General features: G+C 44.0%; 1 protein-coding gene and 1 long non-coding RNA gene across 2 annotated transcripts in view; both read left to right on the top strand.

Moving 5' to 3' along the window:
• The window catches only part of LOC112227618 (TLC domain-containing protein 4-B-like), a 35,601-nt gene extending 25,564 nt beyond the window's left edge, over positions 1–10,037 (top strand). The window contains exons 6-7 of the mRNA XM_042308897.1: positions 7,134–7,207; positions 9,024–10,037. Coding sequence (XP_042164831.1) covers positions 7,134–7,207; positions 9,024–9,339 — 390 coding nt within the window. The 3' untranslated portion in view covers positions 9,340–10,037. The remainder of the gene's footprint in view (positions 1–7,133; positions 7,208–9,023) is intronic.
• A 2,524-nt stretch (positions 10,038–12,561) lies between these two features.
• On the top strand, positions 12,562–13,197 carry LOC121841348. The gene is made up of 2 exons (XR_006080321.1): positions 12,562–12,728; positions 12,775–13,197. It is a non-coding gene; the product is annotated as an uncharacterized LOC121841348 (long non-coding RNA).
• Positions 13,198–19,945: the final 6,748 nt, after the last annotated feature.

Raw genomic sequence — 19,945 nt, forward strand, 5'->3', positions numbered from 1 at the left:
TGTTGCTTCTTTTTGTTGCTTGTAACTATAGTTAAACTCCCCCCCCCCCTAATCTGTCTGTCTATCTTTATCCTTTGCTAATATGATTTCTTAAAATAATTTAGGCCCACAATTACCAGCAAAACATTCAAGCAAAAAAAAAAACTGACCAAATTCAAATGAGGTTTTGTAGGATGTAAAACGGGCTGACTCGTCTGGACTGAATCCTTCCTGTCTTGTCTGCTACACTGACCTATCTGTCCAGTAACAGTATGGACTTACCAGTATCTAGAGGTATTAGCATAGAGATGCTGGGGAAAGTTCATATCCGCTCTGGTATAAACTTGAAGCAAATGCATTGTGTCCTGACACGTCCATATCTTGAGACTGAGTACATGCTATTTATGAACTTTTGTTAAAAGGTAAGTTTCCCCTTTTGGAGTGTCCTATTTGGATAATCGTAGCCTGTGTTAGGCCTGAAATAAATAACATATGAGAGAGAGAGAGAGAGAGAGAGAGAGAGAGAGAGAGAGAGAGAGAGAGAGAGAGAGAGAGAGAGAGAGAGAGAGAGAGAGAGAGAGAGAGAGAGAGAGACCCTTAACTGCTGCTCATGTGAGGGGTTTAATGGCCCAGAGGTCTGCTACAGTACCGTCCTATAACCACATGGCTCTTATACAGTGCATTTGGAAAGTATTCAGACCCCTTGACATTTTCCACATTCTGTTACATTACCTCGTTATTCTAAAATGGATTAAATAAAAATAAAATCGTCATCAATCTACACACAATACCCCATAATGACAAACCAAAAACAGGTTTTTAGAAATGTCTGAAAAACCTGAAGTATCACATTTAAAGTATTCAGACCATTTACTCAGTACTTTGTTTTTAAGTACATTTTTAGTTACAGCCTTGAGTCTTCTTGGGTATGACGCTACAAGCTTGGCACACCTGTATTTGGGAAGTTTCTCCCATTGTTCTCTGTATATCCTCTCAAGCTCTGTCAGGTTGGATGGGGAGTGTCGCTGCACAGCTATTTTCAGGGCTGTGCAGAGATGTTTGATCGGGTTCAAGTCCGGGCTCAGGCTGGGCCACTTAAGGACATTCAGAGACTTGTCCCGAAGCCACTACTGCGTTGTCTTGGCTGTGTGCTTAGGGTCGTTGTCCTGCTGGAAGGTGAACCTTCACCCCAGTCTCAGGTCCTGAACGCTCTGGAGCAGGTTTTCATCAATAATCTCTCTGTACTTTGCTCCGTTCATCTTTCCCTCGATCCTGACTAGTCTCCGAGTCCCTGCCGCTGAAAAACATTCCCACAACATGATGCTGCCACAACCATGCTTCACCATAGTGATGGTGCCAGGTTTCTTCTCGACGTAACACTTGACATTCAGGCCAAAAAGTTCAATCTTGGTTTCATCAGAGCAGAGAATCTTGTTTCTCATGGTCTGAGAGTCTTCAGGTGCCTTTTGGCAAACTACAAGTGGGCTGTCATGTGCCTTTTACTGAGGAGTGGCTTCAGTCTGGCCACTCTACCATAAATGCCTGATTGGTGTAGTGCTGCAGAGATTGTTGTCCTTCTGGAAGGTTCTCCCATCTCCACAGAGGAACTCTGGAGCTCTGTCAGAGTGACCATCGGGTTCTTGGTCGCCTCTCTCACTAAGGCCCGTCTCCCCTGATGGCTCAGTTTGGCCGGGCGGCCAGCTCTAGGAAGACACTTAGTGAATCCAAACTTCTTCCATTTAAGAATGATAGAGGCCACTTTGTTATTGGGGACCTTCAACACTGCAGAAATGTTTTGGTACCCTTCCCCAGATCTGTGCCTCGACACAATAATGTCTCGGAGCGCTACGAACATTTCCTTCGACCCCATGGCTTCGTTTTTGCTCTGACATGCACTGTCAACTGTGTAACTGTCACGCCCTGGTCAAAGTATTTTGTGTTTATCTTTATGTATTTGGTCAGGCCAGGGTGTGGCATGGGGTTTTTGTAATTGTGGTGTGTTTGTCTTGGGGTTTTGGTGGTGGTATTGGGATTGTAGCTTAGTGGGTTGTCTAGCAAAGTCTATGGCTGTCTGGAGTGGTTCTCAATCAGAGGCAGGTGCTTATCGTTGTCTCTGATTGGGAACCATATTTAGGCAGCCATATTCTTTGAGTTTGTCGTGGGTGATTGTCCTTAGTGTCTTACTTGTACTCTCTGTTAGTTTGCACTAGATAGGCTGTTTTCGGTTTTCATTACGTTTATTGTTTTGTAGTGTTTAGTGTTTAGTCGTGTTTACGTTTTGTTTAATAAATATGGATCGCAATCGACACGCTGCAGTTTGGTCCGACTCTCCTTCATCACCACTAGAAAACCGTTACAGAATCACCCACCACCAACGGACCAAGCGGCGTGTCAACAGGCAGGAGCAGCCGAAAAGGAGATGCTCACCAAGGATTTCTGGTCATGGGAGGAGATCTTCGACGGGAGAGGACCCTGGGCTAAACCAGGGGAGTGTAGCCGCCCAAAGGAGCAACAGGAGAAGAGGCAACAGAGGCAGCAGCAGCAGGAGCAGCAGCAGCTACAGTGGGAGAGGTTGCACCACCTGGAGATATGGACATGGGAGGAAGAACTGGACGGTAAAGGACCCTGGGATCAGCCTGGAGATTATTGTCGCCCCAAAGCCGAGCTGGAGGCAGCAAAAGCAGAGAGGCGGCATTATGAGGAGCTAGCACGGCAGAGCGGATGGAAGCCCGAGAGTCAGCCCCAAAAATTTCTTGGGGGGGGGCTCACAGGGAGTATGGCAATGCCAGGTAGGAGACCTGCGCAAACTCCCTGTGCTTACCGGGGGGCTGGAGAGACCGGGCAGGCACCGTATTATGCTGTGGAGCGCACGGTGTCTCCAGTGCGGGTGCACAGCCCGGTTCGGTATATTCCAGCTCCGCGTATCGGCCGGGCTAGATTGAGCGTCGAGCCAAATGCCATGAAGCCGGCTCTACGCATCTGGTCCCCAGTGCGTCTCCTTGGGCCGGCTTACATGGCACCAGCCTTGCGCTCGGTGTCTCCGGTTCGCCTGCATAGCCCAGTGCGGGCTATTCCACCTCGCCACACTGGCAGGGCAACCGAGAGCATTCAACCAGGTAAGGTTGGGCAGGCTCGGTGCTCAAGAGCTCCAGTGCGCCTGCACGGTCCGGTCTATCCAGTACCACCTCCACAACCCAGCCCTCCGGTAGCAGCTCCCCGCACCAGGCTTCCTGTGCGTGTCCTCGGTCCAGTACCACCAGTACCAGCACCACGCATCAGGCCTACAGTGCGCCTCGCCTCTCTAGCGCTGTTAGAGCTTTCCTCATCTCCAGCGCTGCCGGAGTCTCCCGCCTGTTCAGCGCAGCCAGAGCCTTCCTCCTCTACAGCGCTGCCGGAGCCTCCCGCCTGTTTAGCGCAGCCAGAGCCTTTCTCCTCTCCTACGCTGCCGGAGTCTCCCGCCTGTTCAGCGCAGCCAGAGCTGCCAGCCTGCATGGAGAAGCCCATGGAGCAGCCAGAGCTGCAGTCTGCATGGAGCAGCCAGAGCTGTCAGTCTGCATGGAGCAGCCAGAGATGTCAGTCTGCATGGAGCAGCCAGAGCTGTCAGTCTGCATGGAGCAGCCAGAGCTGTCAGTCTGCATGGAGCAGCCAGAGCTGCCAGTCTGCATGGAGCAGCCAGAGCTGCCAGTCTGCATGGAGCAGCCAGAGCTGCCAGTCTGCATGGAGCTGTCAGTCTGCATGGAGCAGCCAGAGCTGCCAGTCTGCATGGAGCAGCCAGTCTGCATGGAGCAGCCAGAGCTGTCAGTCTGCATGGAGCAGCCAGAGCTGTCAGTCTGCATGGAGCAGCCAGAGCTGCCAGTCTGCATGAAGCAGCCAGAGCTGTCAGTCTGCATGGAGCAGCCAGAGCTGCCAGTCTGCATGGAGCTGCCAGTCTGCAAGGAGCAGCCAGAGCTGTCAGTCTACATGAAGCAGCCAGTGCTGTCAGTCTGCAAGGTGCCGTCAGTCTGCAAGGAGCTGTCAGTCTGCAAGGAGCTGTCAGTCTGCAAGGAGATGTCAGTCTGCAAGGAGATGTCAGTCTGCAAGGAGCTGTCAGTCTGCAAGGAGCCGCCAGTCTGCCCAGCGCCGCCAGTGCCGCCAGTCTGCCCAGCGCCGCCAGTGCCGCCAGTCTGCCCAGCGCCGCCAGTGCCGCCAGTCTGCCCAGCGCAGCCAGTGCTCCCAGTCTGCCCAGCGTCGCCAGTCTGCCCAGCATCGCCAGTCTGCCCAGCATCGCCAGTCTGCCCAGCGCCGCCAGTCTGCCCAGCGTCGCCAGTCTGCCCAGCGCCGCCAGTCTGCCCAGCGTCGCCAGTCTGCCCAGCCGCCAGTCTGCCCAGCGCCGCCAGTCTGCCCAGCCCGCCAGTCTGCCCAGCGCCGCCAGTCTGCCCAGCGTCGCCAGTCTGTCAGGATCAGTTAGATCCGCCAGTCAGCCAGGATTCGCCAGTCTGCCAGGATCCACCAGTCAGCCAGGATCCACCAGTCTTCCAGGATCCGCCAGAAGTGCCAGTCAGCCAGGATCCGCCAGAAGTGCCAGTCGGCCAGGATCTGCCAGTAGTGCCAGTCGGCCAGGATCTGCCAGTCGGCCAGGATCCGCCAGTCAGCCAGACTCTTCCAGATCTGCCAGTCAACCAGACTCTTCCAGATCTGCCAGTCAACCAGACTCTTCCAGATCTGCCAGTCAGCCAGGATCTTCCAGATCTGCCAGTCAGCCAGGATCTTCCAGATCTGCCAGTCAGCCAGGATCTGCTGAAACCACCAGCCAGCCAGGAGCTGGTAGATCTATCTACCTGCCTGACCTGCCTGAGCTTCCTCTCACTCCTGAGCTTCCTCTCACTCCTGAGCTTCCTCTCACTCCTGAGCTTCCTCTCACTCCTGAGCTTTCTCTCACTCCCGAGCTTTCTCTCACTCCCGAGCTTCCCCTCAGTCCCGAGCTGCCTCAGTCCCGAGCTGTCCTTCAGTCCCGATCTGCTCCTCAGTCCAGTGGGGTTCTGGGTGAGGACTACTAGGCCATGGTCGGCGGCGAGGGTGGACTATCCAGGGACGAAGGGAGAGGGGACTAAGACATTAAATGAGTGGGGTCCAAGTCCCGCGCCGGAGCCGCCACCATGGACAGACGCCCACCCGGACCCTCCCTATTGTTTTGAGGTGCGTTCGGGAGTCCGCACCTTAGGGGGTTCTGTCACGCCCTGGTCAAAGTATTTTGTGTTTATCTTTATGTATTTGGTCAGGCCAGGGTGTGGCATGGGGTTTTTGTAATTGTGGTGTGTTTGTCTTGGGGTTTTGGTGGTGGTATTGGGATTGTAGCTTAGTGGGTTGTCTAGCAAAGTCTATGGCTGTCTGGAATGGTTCTCAATCAGAGGCAGGTGCTTATCGTTGTCTCTGATTGGGAACCATATTTAGGCAGCCATATTCTTTGAGTTTGTCGTGGGTGATTGTCCTTAGTGTCTTACTTGTACTCTCTGTTAGTTTGCACTAGATAGGCTGTTTTCGGTTTTCATTACGTTTATTGTTTTGTAGTGTTTAGTGTTTAGTCGTGTTTACGTTTTGTTTAATAAATATGGATCGCAATCGACACGCTGCAGTTTGGTCCGACTCTCCTTCATCACCACTAGAAAACCGTTAAAGTAACCTTATATATACAGGTGTGTGCCTTTCCGAATCATGTCCAGTCAATTGAATTTACCACAGGTGGACTCCAATCAAGTTGTAGAAACATCTCAAGGATGATCAATGGAAACAGGATGCACCTGAGCTCAATTTCGAGTCTCATAAGCAAAGGGTCTGAATACTTATGTAAATAAGGTATTTCTATTTTTTATTTTGTATACATTTGCAAACATTTCTAACACCTTGTTTTCGCTATGTCATTATGGGGTATTATGTGTAGATTGATGGGAGAAAAAAAAGCGTAACAATGCAACTTAACAAAATGTGGGAAAAGTCAAAGGGGCTGAATACTTTTCGGATGCACTGTATGCATGGCTAATCATGGCTAATCATGGCTAATCATGGCTAATCAAGGCTAATCATGGCTAATCAAGGCTAATCATGGCTAATCATGGCTAATCATGGCTAATCAAGGCTAATCACGGCTAATCAAGGCTGATCATGGCTAATCAAGGCTGATCATGGCTAATCAAGGCTGATCATGGCTAATCATGGCTAATCAAGGCTGATCATGGCTAATCATGGCTAATCATGGCTAAGCATGGCTAATCATGGCACATTTGGCTAGTGGCTGAATGTCTACTCATACAATCCTGGCTGTATGCGCACACTATGTTGTTAGCAGTGGTGCTATCCTATTCACGGTTTGTGTGAAGGGGTTTATAATTTAGCTGTTTCACTGGCAAAACTCAAACTTTTCAATGAGTGGCACCCTTTTTAACTTCCCGTGGTCTTTCGGTACTGAAGCCTCATAGCTGTTCTCATAGCTGTTCTCATCTCAAATAGACCCTAAATCATATGACTGGGTTTATTAGGGTCTACTGGAGATGAAATAGAACAACAAATTAAATGGAACCTATAAATCCTTCAGAAGTTAGCTGAGTCTCCTGAGGGACGAGACTTTTTCTGTTTGATCTGAAAAATAGAAGAAGAGCCGACCTATATTCAGAAAGTGATTTCAATGATTTAATTTTAGATCTGAAAATGTCTCCTTAATCTCAGTTTTGGTTCAGCACTGACAGAACAAAATGTCTCTTCACCAAGATATCTGTAGCAGAGTTATAACCCTCACGTACGTACGGTATGTAATACCAAGGCTGTTTGAGAGCACGTTTTCCCGCTTGTTATTGCCATTGGAAAATACATTTATCTTTTGTACCTTAATATTGAGTGATCCTGAAATGTACGTTTATGCGCTGAAAAGTTCAGTATGGTGAAAGTGAGATCTTAACTCACCCCCCATTTTTTTTTTTTTTTTTTTTTTTCAAAAAATTATCACATGCCTTGTGTTCTTTTGTTATTGACGATGGATGAATCTTTCTGGGCACAAACGGTGTGAAGGCCTCACTTGAACCATACTGATGTGATGTTCGACCAAATGAAAACATTTTGACTCCCTTTTCTTTCCTGTTTCATTGTTTCTTTCGGTTTGTCTTTTTACCTTGTTCTTCTTCCAGGGACAAGGGATGTTGCCTTATTTTGCTAACTTCCGTCTGCTTGCAGAGTTCTCCACGCCGTGTGTGAACCAGCGGTATGTATAAGATGTACTGTATATAAACATATTTATTATGTGTATGGTAGGTACCACCCCACACTCTGAGGCCTGAACTTTCTATAAAAAATAACATAAAAAAAAACATCTTTATTTTACTAGGCAAGTCAGTTTAGAGCAAATTCTTACTTACATTGACGGTGTAACCCACTGTTCCCCGGTAGGCCGTCAATGTAAAAAATGTAAATAAGAATAAAGATGTATTTTTAACTGCCTTGTTCAGGGGCAGAACGACAGAGTTTTACCTTGTCAGCCAGGGGATGTGGACACCAAGGAACTTGAAACTCTCGACCCCGTTGATGTTAATGTGGGCCTGTTCGGCCCGCCTTTTCCTGTAGTCCACGATCGGGGCTGATTCGGGGAAATACACACCACTACAGCTGTGTAGATTTACAGCGTATCTGAGTTCTGTTTTGCAGTTCTATTAAGTATTTATACCATTGGCAGATTTTTATATGCACAAAAATAAGGTAATTTTGGTTTTGTACATAGTCATACGGTACGTGGTGTAGAAAAGCACAATCTTAGGGGAGTCAAAATGACCCCAAACGTCCATATTGATACAGAAATACTACACAATGATTTAGTATTTTATTAAGAACAAGTTGATTGACAAAGTCATGAACAATTGGAATAATTGAATAAACCATTTTTGGGCTATGGTAAAAAAAAAAAAAACATGCCTTTGGTGTCAAAATGAGGCATGCTTGAGGGTTGATTTGTTTAAAGCCAAGTCCCATACACCCATGTTTACGATTTTCATATATTGATTTTACTGGGCATTTTTCATGTTCACACATGTGAAAGATATGTTGTTTGAATCCTGTTAGGCCCAAAGTTAAACCTCAGTTTGCTCGTTCTTTACATTGTTGTTCTGACTGTGTCTTTCTTTACATTGTTGTTCTGACTGACTCGTTCTTTACATTGTTGTTCTGACTGACTCGTTCTTTACATTGTTGTTCTGACTGACTCGTTCTTTACATTGTTGTTCTGACTGTGTCTTTCTTTACATTGTTGTTCTGACTGTGTCGTTCTTTACATTGTTGTTCTGACTGTGTCTTTCTTTACATTGTTGTTCTGACTGACTCATTCTTTACATTGTTGTTCTGACTGTTTCTTTACAATGTTGTTCTGACTGTGTCGTTCTTTACATTGTTGTTCTGACTGACTCGTTCTTTACATTGTTGTTCTGACTGTGTCGTTCTTTACATTGTTGTTCTGACTGTGTCTTTCTTTACATTGTTGTTCTGACTGTGTCAATTTGTTTACTGTGTCGTTCTTTACATTGTTGTTCTGACTGACTCGTTCTTTACATTGTTGTTCTGACTGTGTCTTTCTTTACATTGTTGTTCTGACTGTGTCGTTCTTTACATTGTTGTTCTGACTGTGTCTTTCTTTACATTGTTGTTCTGACTGACTCATTCTTTACATTGTTGTTCTGACTGTTTCTTTACAATGTTGTTCTGACTGTGTCGTTCTTTACATTGTTGTTCTGACTGACTCGTTCTTTACATTGTTGTTCTGACTGTGTCTTTCTTTACATTGTTGTTCTGACTGACTCGTTCTTTACATTGTTGTTCTGACTGTGTCTTTCTTTACATTGTTGTTCTGACTGACTCGTTCTTTACATTGTTGTTCTGACTGTGTCTTTCTTTACATTGTTGTTCTGACTGTGTCGTTCTTTACATTGTTGTTCTGACTGTGTCTTTCTTTACATTGTTGTTCTGACTGACTCGTTCTTTACATTGCTGTTCTGACTGTCGTTCTTTACATTGTTGTTCTGACTGTCTTCCAGCTGGTTCTTTGAAGTGTTAGGTTACCCCAAGTCCTCCAAGCCCAACATTGCTAACGGAATGGCAATGGCCCTGGTCTTCTTCCTGGTTCGCATCGCCGTCATGCCCCTCTACTACAGCCGCATGTGGTCCGTGTACGGCACCGAAGCGTTCTACCGCGTCCCGCCGGAAGGCCGCGCCGCCTGGATCATCTCCAGCGTCTCGCTGGATGTCATGAACGTCATGTGGATGCACAAGATCGCCCGCGGCTGCTACAAGGTCATGTGTTCGGCCCGACGGCACAACGTGGAGACACGAGAGAATGGAAAGACTGACTAAGAAGCAAAAAGGGGATGGTTGATGGAATGGCTTGGGTAAACCCATTGAACCACTGTCCCCCCTTTTTTTAGTGCACAATTGGATTAGTACCTGACTGTTTCAGGGTCAACTAACACACACCAAAAGCCAAGTCTCACACGGACTGAATTTTATGCTAGTTGACGCAGCACATTTTTGCTTTCCTTTTGAGATTGGAGCATTGTGCTGGATGTGGACAAAGGGACAATAACTGGGGCAGTGGTTGGTGAAACTGTTAGCAACACTTTCTGTGCATGGACAATTATTTTTCTGTGCATTTTATCACAAAACGGCATGTCTGGGACGACGTATCTGTTTTTCCCCAACACTTCACCAAGTCAAACGTTTACTGCTTGTTGCAGACCATAGACTCAAGGTGTGATGCTCCCCAAAGTAACGTCAAGCCCCTTACTTAATTTTGCTCTCTTTAATATTCTGCGTGTCTGAATCCCGTAGGTTATTGATTTACATTTTTAACAGAGGAATTCATTATTGTTCAAATGGTGAGTACAAATAAAATAACCGTTTTTGAAAAACAGTTTTTTGGGACACAACCAACCTAACTTACCCAACCTAACCTAACTTACCCAACCTAACCTAACTTACCCAACCTAACCTAACTTACCCAACCAACCTAACTTACCCAACCAACCTAACTTACCCAACCTAACCTAACTTACCCAACCAACCTAACTTACCCAACCAACCTAACTTACCCAACCTAACCTAACTTACCCAACCTAACCTAACTTACCCAACCAACCTAACTTACCCAACCAACCTAACTTACCCAGCCAACCTAACTTACCCAACCAACCTAACTTACCCAACCAACCTAACTTACCCAGCCAACCTAACTTACCCAACCTAACCTAACTTACCCAACCTAACCTAACTTACCCAACCAACCTAACTTACCCAACCTAACCTAACTTAGCCAACCAACCTAACTTACCCAACCAACCTAACATACCCAGCCAACCTAACTTACCCAGCCAACCTAACTTACCCAACCTAACCTAACTTACCCAACCTAACCTAACTTACCCAACGTAACCTAACTTACCCAGCCAACCTAACTTACCCAGCCAACCTAACTAACCCAACCAACCATATCAACCTAACTAACCCAACCAACCATATCAACCTAACTAACCCAACCAACCATATCAACCTAACTTACCCAACCTAACCTAACTTACCCAACCTAACCTAACTTACCCAACCTAACTAACCCAATCAACCTAACTTACCCAACCAACCTAACTTACCCAACCAACCTAACTTACCCAACCTAACCTAACTTACCCAACCAACCTAACCAACCTAATCAACCTAACTAACCCAACCAACCTAACCAACCCAAAAAACCCAACCAACTCAAATAACCCATGCAGCAAAAACCTATTGTTGTAATTGTGTCATTCAAAATCTGCTGTCTGTCTGCTGAGGAAGGGCAGGGTGTAGCATCTTCCTGTTTACACCCAAACTGACTGTCTGTCAGAAGGCTGGATGGACATCTAGATCAATCAAACCTATATCCAAGACGAGTGAGTTCAACTGAAAGAAACCTCTCAGGGAGACACTCTGATACAGAGACAGACCCCTGGCTCAAAGAAGACAGACCCCTGGCTCAAAGAAGACAGACCCCTGGCTCAAAGAATACAGACAGACCCCTGGCTCAAAGAATACAGACAGACCCCTGGCTCAAAGAATACAGACAGACCCCTGGCTCAAAGAATACAGACAGACCCCTGGCTCAAAGAATACAGACAGACCCCTGGCTCATAGAATACAGCCCGACGGACCCCTCGCTCAAAGAATACAGACAGACGGATCCCTGGCTCAATGACAGACGCAGACCCCTGGCTCAAAGAATACAGACCGACGGACCCCTGGCTCAAAGAATACAGACCGACGGACCCCTGGCTCAAAGAATACAGACCGACGGACCCCTGGCTCAAAGAATACAGACAGACGGACCCCTGGCTCAAGAATACAGACAGACGGACCCCTGGCTCAACGACAGACGCAGACCCCTGGCTCAAAGAATACAGACAGACGGACCCCTGGCTCAACGACAGACACAGACACATTGTTCAAACAGAGTGAGGCCTTCTATGGGCCACCTACTCTCTGGGGAAAGTTGAAGTAGAAAAGCATAAATGGATACCTTACATTTGTCCAGCCGGGTTCAATTTAGGATGATTTTGGTTCTAAATATTCATGTTGATATTTTTGTTTTAATCAAAAATGGGACTGATATGGGTACACTTTGTGGATTATTCCATAGGATATGTCACGCTGCTTGTCTGACCAAAAAGATGTGGAAAGGGAAACTTTGAGAATGTGTGAGTTGAAGCGATGGGGAAATGCATTGTGGGAGTTGTCAGCTGGATTCTGATATTCCTCTCAGATTTTATTTGTTCAGATGATATAAGACGTGTGACCTTTTTGTCCTCAACATTAATAATAATTTAATAATAAACTCTTAATAATTTATTTATTTAAAATATAATAATAAACTCTTAATAATGTATTAGAGTTTAAATACCGTAATCATGGTAACAAGTTGTTTTTCTCTTTTTCCACACATACTGTCAATACCAATGTATATGTACAGTCAACTGGTGCATGCTGGAATTAATTGTATGTACCGCGTATCAGATCAATATGGAACTTGGAGTTTGTTTGGATGAGGTGCCACTGAGACAATGTTATTGGATGAGTTTGTCCCCTCTGAGCTCGACCAATGGCTACTATAACACTCACCTTGGTCCATGATCTTGGTGTAAGGAACTTCTTCTGAACCGGATGAAATATCATTTATTACCAGTTATGTACTGGAGCAAGTCTTCAATGTTTATCTACATACACTGAGTGTACCAAACATTAGGAACACCTTTCCTAATATTTTGTTTCATCCTCTTTTGCCCTTAGAACAGCCTCAATTTTGTCGGAGGCATGGAGTCAACAATGTGTCTAAAGCGTTCCACAGGGATGCCCATGTTGATGCCAGTGACTCCATCCGGTGTGCCTGGCACCTACTACCGTACCCCGTTCAAAGGCACTGAAATATTTTGTCTTGCCCCATTCACCCTCTGAATGGCACAGATACACAATCTATCTCTCAAGACTTAACAATCCTTCTTTAACCGGTTTCCTCCCTTTTCATCTACAGTGGATTTAACAAGTGACACGAATAAGGAATCATAGCTTTCACCTGGTCAGCATGTCATGGAACGAGCAGGTGTTCCTAATGTTTTGTACACTCTGTGTATTTTTATTATATTTAAGGAGATATATAATTTATTTGGTAAAAGAGGTATAATTTATTTGGTAAAAGAGGTATAATTTATTTGGTAAAAGAGGTATAATTTATTTGGTAAAAGAGGTATAATTTATTTGGTAAAAGAGGTATTCATGATGTATCTTTTTAGTAGATTTATGAGGAAAAGTTTTCATGATACAAGTAACGTATATTATGCCTGCCTTTTCTCTGAGCAGTTTAGTTTAATGTGCACAGACACACATTAAAGATGTATTTCTTGTAATTACTTAAGATTATTACTTATGGAAAGTTGTGTCATACTACATTAGCATTTTACTGACTGAATTACTTTTTAAAAAACAAAGTAGATTTGACAAATGTTTTTGTGTGAGGACACTTAAGAAATATTAGCATTGTCCTCATCCAAAATGAAAAGTTTACTTTTCAAAAAAACTTTTGATTTATTGATTTAATGTGTACTTTTTTTTATTGTACTTTTATTTTCTATGGTGAAAACAAAGAAGCATATTTTTAATCGTCTGTGAAATTAAAGAGGATACCCCAGTCATCATATTTGTCCCTTGTCATGTTCTGCAGTCTCCCTTGTCATGTTCTGCAGTTTTTTACAATTTAAAATTTAACACATTTTAAATTGCACAGCGATCTTTTCTTACAACTTTTAAGTTGTGTTTGTTTTCTATTTCATAAGCCTGCCTCAATGTGATTAACAAACCATGTTCACTGTGAAAAGGAAAATAAAATGTAAATGTTTGTCGAGGGGATTATAAGAAGGTATTGTAATAAACCGTTTCTAAATTAAATGTTTGCCAGTATAGAGCAACGTTAATTGAAGCTCTGTACATTTCAGTTGAACTAAACTGTAGAAACCCTGACGTGTTATTTTATAATCTCATTATCAACTCTCCTCAATGTTCACTGATCTGATGGGTGGAAATATGGTATATGGAAGGAAGGATTGTGGGAAGGAAGGATTGTGGGAAGGAAGGAATGTGGGAAGGAAGGATTGTGGGAAGGAAGGATTGTGGGAAGGAAGGATTGTGGGAAGGAAGGAATGTGGGAAGGAAGCGATGGTAGAGTTGGTATAGTCAATATCAGAACATCAGGACTCAGTAATGTGGTCATACAGTCAGTCTATGGTTGTGGTCATACAGTCAGTCTATGGTTGTGGCCATACAGTCAGTCTATGGTTGTGGTCATACAGTCAGTCTATGGTTGTGGCCATACAGTCAGTCTATGGTTGTGAAAGTATGGTCAGTCTATGGTTGTGGTCATACAGTCAGTCTATGGTTGTGACGGTGTGGTCAGTCTATGGTTGTGACAGTGTGGTCAGTCTATGGTTGTGGTCATACAGTCAGTCTATGGTTGTGGTCATACAGTCAGTCTATGGTTGTGACAGTGTGGTCAGTCTATGGTTGTGACAGTGTGGTCAGTCTATGGTTGTGACAGTGTGGTCAGTCTATGATTTGTTATGGTCAGTCTATGGTTGTGACAGTGTGGTCAGTCTATGGTTGTGACAGTGTGGTCAGTCTATGGTTGTGACAGTGTGGTCAGTCTATGTTTGTGGCCATTACAGTCAGTCTATGGTTGTGGTCATACAGTCAGTCTATGGTTGTGGCCATACAGTCAGTCTATGGTTGTGGCAGTATGGTCAGTCTATGGTTGTGGTCATACAGTCAGTCTATGGTTGTGGCCATATGGTCAGTCTATGGTTGTGACAGTATGGTCAGTCTATGGTTGTGACAGTGTGGTCAGTCTATGGTTGTGACAGTGTGGTCAGTCTATGGTTGTGACAGTGTGGTCAGTCTATGGTTGTGACAGTATGGTCAGTCTATGGTTGTGGCAGTGGTCATGGTTGTGACAGTGTGGTCAGTCTATGGTTGTGTGTCACATGGTTGTGACAGTGTGGTCAGTCTATGGTTGTGACAGTGTGGTCAGTCTATGGTTGTGGCCAGTACAGTCAGTCTATGGTTGTGACAGTGTGGCAGTCTATGGTTGTGGCCAGTAGTCTATGGTTGTCAGTCAGTCTATGGTTGTGGTCATACAGTCAGTCTATGGTTGTGGTCATACAGTCAGTCTATGGTTGTGGCCATACAGTCAGTCTATGGTTGTGGCCATACGGTCAGTCTATGGTTGTGGCAGTATGGTCAGTCTATGGTTGTGACAGTGTGGTCAGTCTATGGTTGTGACAGTGTGGTCAGTCTATGGTTGTGACAGTGTGGTCAGTCTATGGTTGTGACAGTGTGGTCAGTCTATGGATGTGGCCATACAGTCAGTCTATGGTTGTGGTCATGTGGTCAGTCTATGGTTGTGGTCATACAGTCAGTCTATGGTTGTGGTCATACAGTCAGTCTATGGTTGTGGCCATACAGTCAGTCTATGGTTGTGGCCAGTATGGTCAGTCTATGGTTGTGGTCATACAGTCAGTCTATGGTTGTGGTCATACAGTCAGTCTATGGTTGTGACAGTGTGGTCAGTCTATGGTTGTGGTCATACAATCAGTCTATGGTTGTGGCCATACAGTCAGTCTATGGTTGTGGCCATACGGTCAGTCTATGGTTGTGGCAGTATGGTCAGTCTATGGTTGTGACAGTGTGGTCAGTCTATGGTTGTGACAGTGTGGTTAGTCTATGGTTGTGGCCATACAGTCAGTCTATGGTTGTGACAGTGTGGTCAGTCTATGGTTGTGGCCATACAGTCAGTCTATGGTTGTGGCCTATGGTTGTGACAGTGTGGTCAGTCTATGGTTGTGGCAGTATGGTCAGTCTATGGTTGTGACAGTGTGGTCAGTCTATGGTTGTGACAGTGTGGTCAGTCTATGGTTGTGGTCATACAGTCAGTCTATGGTTGTGGTCATACAGTCAGTCTATGGTTGTGGCCATACAGTCAGTCTATGGTTGTGGCCATACGGTCAGTCTATGGTTGTGGCAGTATGGTCAGTCTATGGTTGTGACAGTGTGGTCAGTCTATGGTTGTGGCAGTATGGTCAGTCTATGGTTGTGGCCATACAGTCAGTCTATGGTTGTGACAGTGTGGTCAGTCTATGGTTGTGGCCATACAGTCAGTCTATGGTTGTGACAGTGTGGTCAGTCTATGGTTGTGACAGTGTGGTCAGTCTATGGTTGTGACAGTGTGGTCAGTCTATGGTTGTGACAGTGTGGTCAGTCTATGGTTGTGGCCATACAGTCAGTCTATAGTTGTGACAGTGGGGTCAGTCTATGGTTGTGACAGTGTGGTCAGTCTATGGTTGTGACAGTGGGGTCAGTCTATGGTTGTGACAGTGTGGTCAGTCTATGTTTGTGGTCATTACTGTCAGTCTATGGTTGTGGTCATACAGTCAGTCTATGGTTGTGGCCATACAGTCAGTCTATGGTTGTGGCCATACAGTCAGTCTATGGTTGTGGCAGTATGGTCAGTCTATGGTTGTGACAGTGTGGTCAGTCTATGGTTGTGACAGTGTGGTCAGTCTATGGTTTTGGCCATACAGTCAGTCTTTTAAATCTTTTACAATACATGTCAAATCTGTGAAGATATGTGTTCCCTTTTTATGATTTGACATTCATTGTTTTTATTAAAATTTTCAGAATATAACGAGGAGGATATGGGGTCCAATTTTCTCCCATAACGAGGAAGATATGGGGTCCAATGTTCACCCATAACGAGGAAGATATGGGGCCCAATGTTCACCCATAACGAGGAAGATATGGGGTCCAATGTTCACACATAACGAGGAAGATATGGATAAACAGCTGTCTCTGATTGGGAACCATATCAGGCCAACATAGACATACAAAAAAACCTAGATGACCCATCCTAGTCACTATCACGCCCCAACCAACACAGAGAAGAAACAGCTTACTATGGTCAGGGCGTGACACCCACATACAGACTTGAAATCATTGGCCACTAATAAATGGAACACTAGTCACTTTAATAATGTTTACATATCTTGCATTACTCATCTAATATATATATATATATATATACTGTATTTTATTCCATCTGTTGCATCTTGCCTATGATTCCATCTGTTGCATCTTGCCTATGATTCCATCTGTTGCATCTTGCCTATGATTCCATCTGTTGCATCTTGCCTATGATTCCATCTACTGCATCTTGCCTATGATTCCATCTACTGCATCTTGCCTATGATTCCATCTGTTGCATCTTCCCTATGATTCCATCTGTTGCATCTTGCCTATGATTCCATCTGTTGCATCTTGCCTATGATTCCATCTGTTGCATCTTGCCTATGATTCCATCTGTTGCATCTTGCCTATGATTCCATCTGTTGCATCTTGCCTATGATTCCATCTGTTGCATCTTGCCTATGATTCCATCTGTTGCATCTTGCCTATGATTCCATCTGTTGCATCTTGCTTATGATTCCATCTGTTGCATCTTGCCTATGATTCCATCTGTTGCATCTTGCCTATGATTCCATCTGTTGCATCTTGCCTATGATTCCATCTGTTGCATCTTGCCTATGATTCCATCTGTTGCATCTTGCCTATGATTCCATCTGTTGCATCTTGCCTATGATTCCATCTGTTGCATCTTGCCTATGATTCCATCTGTTGCATCTTGCCTATGATTCCATCTGTTGCATCTTGCCTATGATTCCATCTGTTGCATCTTGCCTATGATTCCATCTGTTGCATCTTGCCTATGATTCCATCTGTTGCATCTTGCCTATGATTCCATCTGTTGCATCTTGCCTATGATTCCATCTGTTGCATCTTGCCTATGATTCCATCTGTTGCATCTTGCCTATGATTCCATCTGTTGCATCTTGCCTATGATTCCATCTGTTGCATCTTGCCTATGATTCCATCTGTTGCATCTTGCCTATGATTCCATCTGTTGCATCTTGCCTATGATTCCATCTGTTGCATCTTGCCTATGATTCCATCTGTTGCATCTTGCCTATGATTCCATCTGTTGCATCTTGCCTATGATTCCATCTGTTGCATCTTGCCTATGATTCCATCTGTTGCATCTTGCCTATGATTCCATCTGTTGCATCTTGCCTATGATTCCATCTGTTGCATCTTGCCTATGATTCCATCTGTTGCATCTTGCCTATGATTCCATCTGTTGCATCTTGCCTATGATTCCATCTGTTGCATCTTGCCTATGATTCCATCTGTTGCATCTTGCCTATGATTCCATCTGTTGCATCTTGCCTATGCCTCTCTGTCATTGCTCATCCATATATTTACATGTATATATTCTCATTCTATTCCTTTACTTATATTTGTGTGTAAAATGTAGTTGTTGTGGAATTGTTAGATATTACTGCACCGTCGGATCTAGAAGCACAAACATTTCGCTACACTCGCAATATCATCTGCTAACCATGTGTATGTGACCAATAACATGTATTAATTATTAATATTCATTTATTATTAATACAATTTGATTTGATTGATTTGATTTGTGTGGAAGCACCTGTTTTTAATATTCTTTGTATCTCTCGTGTACTCAAATGTTTATTTTATTTCGGCAGTTACCTAGCACAAGGCTGTAGCTCTGTGGAGAACTATGTCAAAGATGATCAAGGACCGAGAGACTAATAAACAGAGACTCTGACCGAGAGACTGATTTAACAGCTTCTATCTCCAGTCCATCAGACTGTTAAACAGACATCACTAGTGAGCCTCTGCCTTTGTACTCTGCCCTGAACCTTAGTCACTATTAATAACTGGCTATCACCAAGTACTCTACCCTGCACCTCAGAGACTGCTGCCCTCTGTACATACTGTAGAGCCATTAAACACCTGGCACCTTAATGGTTCATCCTATATAACTACTGCTGTCCACTTCATATGTATATACTGTATTCTAGTTCATCCTATATAACTACTGCTGTCCACTTCATATGTATATACTGTATTCTAGTCATGGTTCATCCTATATAACTACTGCTGTCCACTTCATATGTATATACTGTATTCTAGTCATGGTTCATCCTATATAACTACTGCTGTCCACTTCATATGTATATACTGTATTCTAGTCATGGTTCATCCTATATAACTACTGCTGTCCACTTCATATGTATATACTGTATTCTAGTCATGGTTCATCCTATATAACTACTGCTGTCCACTTCATATGTATATACTGTATTCTAGTCATGGTTCATCCTATATAACTACTGCTGTCCACTTCATATGTATATACTGTATTCTAGTCATGGTTCATCCTATATAACTACTGCTGTCCACTTCATATGTATATACTGTATTCTAGTCATGGTTCATCCTATATAACTACTGCTGTCCACTTCATATGTATATACTGTATTCTAGTCATGGTTCATCCTATATAACTACTGCTGTCCACTTCATATGTATATACTGTATTCTAGTCATGGCTCATCCTATATAACTACTGCTGTCCACTTCATATGTATATACTGTATTCTAGTCATGGTTCATCCTATATAACTACTGCTGTCCACTTCATATGTATATACTGTATTCTAGTCATGGTTCATCCTATATAACTACTGCTGTCCACTTCATATGTACATACTGTATTCTAGTCATGGTTCATCCTATATAACTACTGCTGTCCACTTCATATGTATATACTGTATTCTAGTCATGGTTCATCCTATATAACTACTGCTGTCCACTTCATATGTATATACTGTATTCTAGTTCATCCTATATAACTACTGCTGTCCACTTCATATGTATATACTGTATTCTAGTCATGGTTCATCCTGCTGACCACTTCATATATACTGTATATACTGTATTCTAGTCATGGTTCATCCTATATAACTACTGCTGTCCACTTCATATGTATATACTGTATTCTAGTTCATCCTATATAACTACTGTTGTCCTCTTCATATGTATATACTGTATTCTAGTCAAGGATCATCCTTTATAACTACTGCTGTCCACACCTTTTCTATCCATGCACTGTCAATATTGACTATACACACACCATTCACATACATATATACGTATTTAAATTCTGGACTCTTCTTGCTCGTTCTGATATTGATCATTCTGATATGTATTTTGGACAATGTGTATATTGTTATTGTATTGCTAGATATTGCTGCATTGTTGAAGGTAGAAATATAATCGTTATCGTTGCACCTGCGCTAAAATCTGCAACACTGTGTACGAGACCAATAAACGTTGGTTTGATTTACACTATAGAGTTACATTGACACCTACAGGTCTGCTATGGAACTGTTTCCATAATTAACGTTGCAATCACATCCAGATTACGTATGTGTTGCGCGACCTGACACCCGTTCACTGTGTTTACTAC

The sequence above is a fragment of the Oncorhynchus tshawytscha genome, linkage group LG29 (genome assembly GCF_018296145.1).
Source record: "Oncorhynchus tshawytscha isolate Ot180627B linkage group LG29, Otsh_v2.0, whole genome shotgun sequence".
In the NCBI taxonomy this organism is placed as follows: domain Eukaryota; kingdom Metazoa; phylum Chordata; class Actinopteri; order Salmoniformes; family Salmonidae; genus Oncorhynchus; species Oncorhynchus tshawytscha.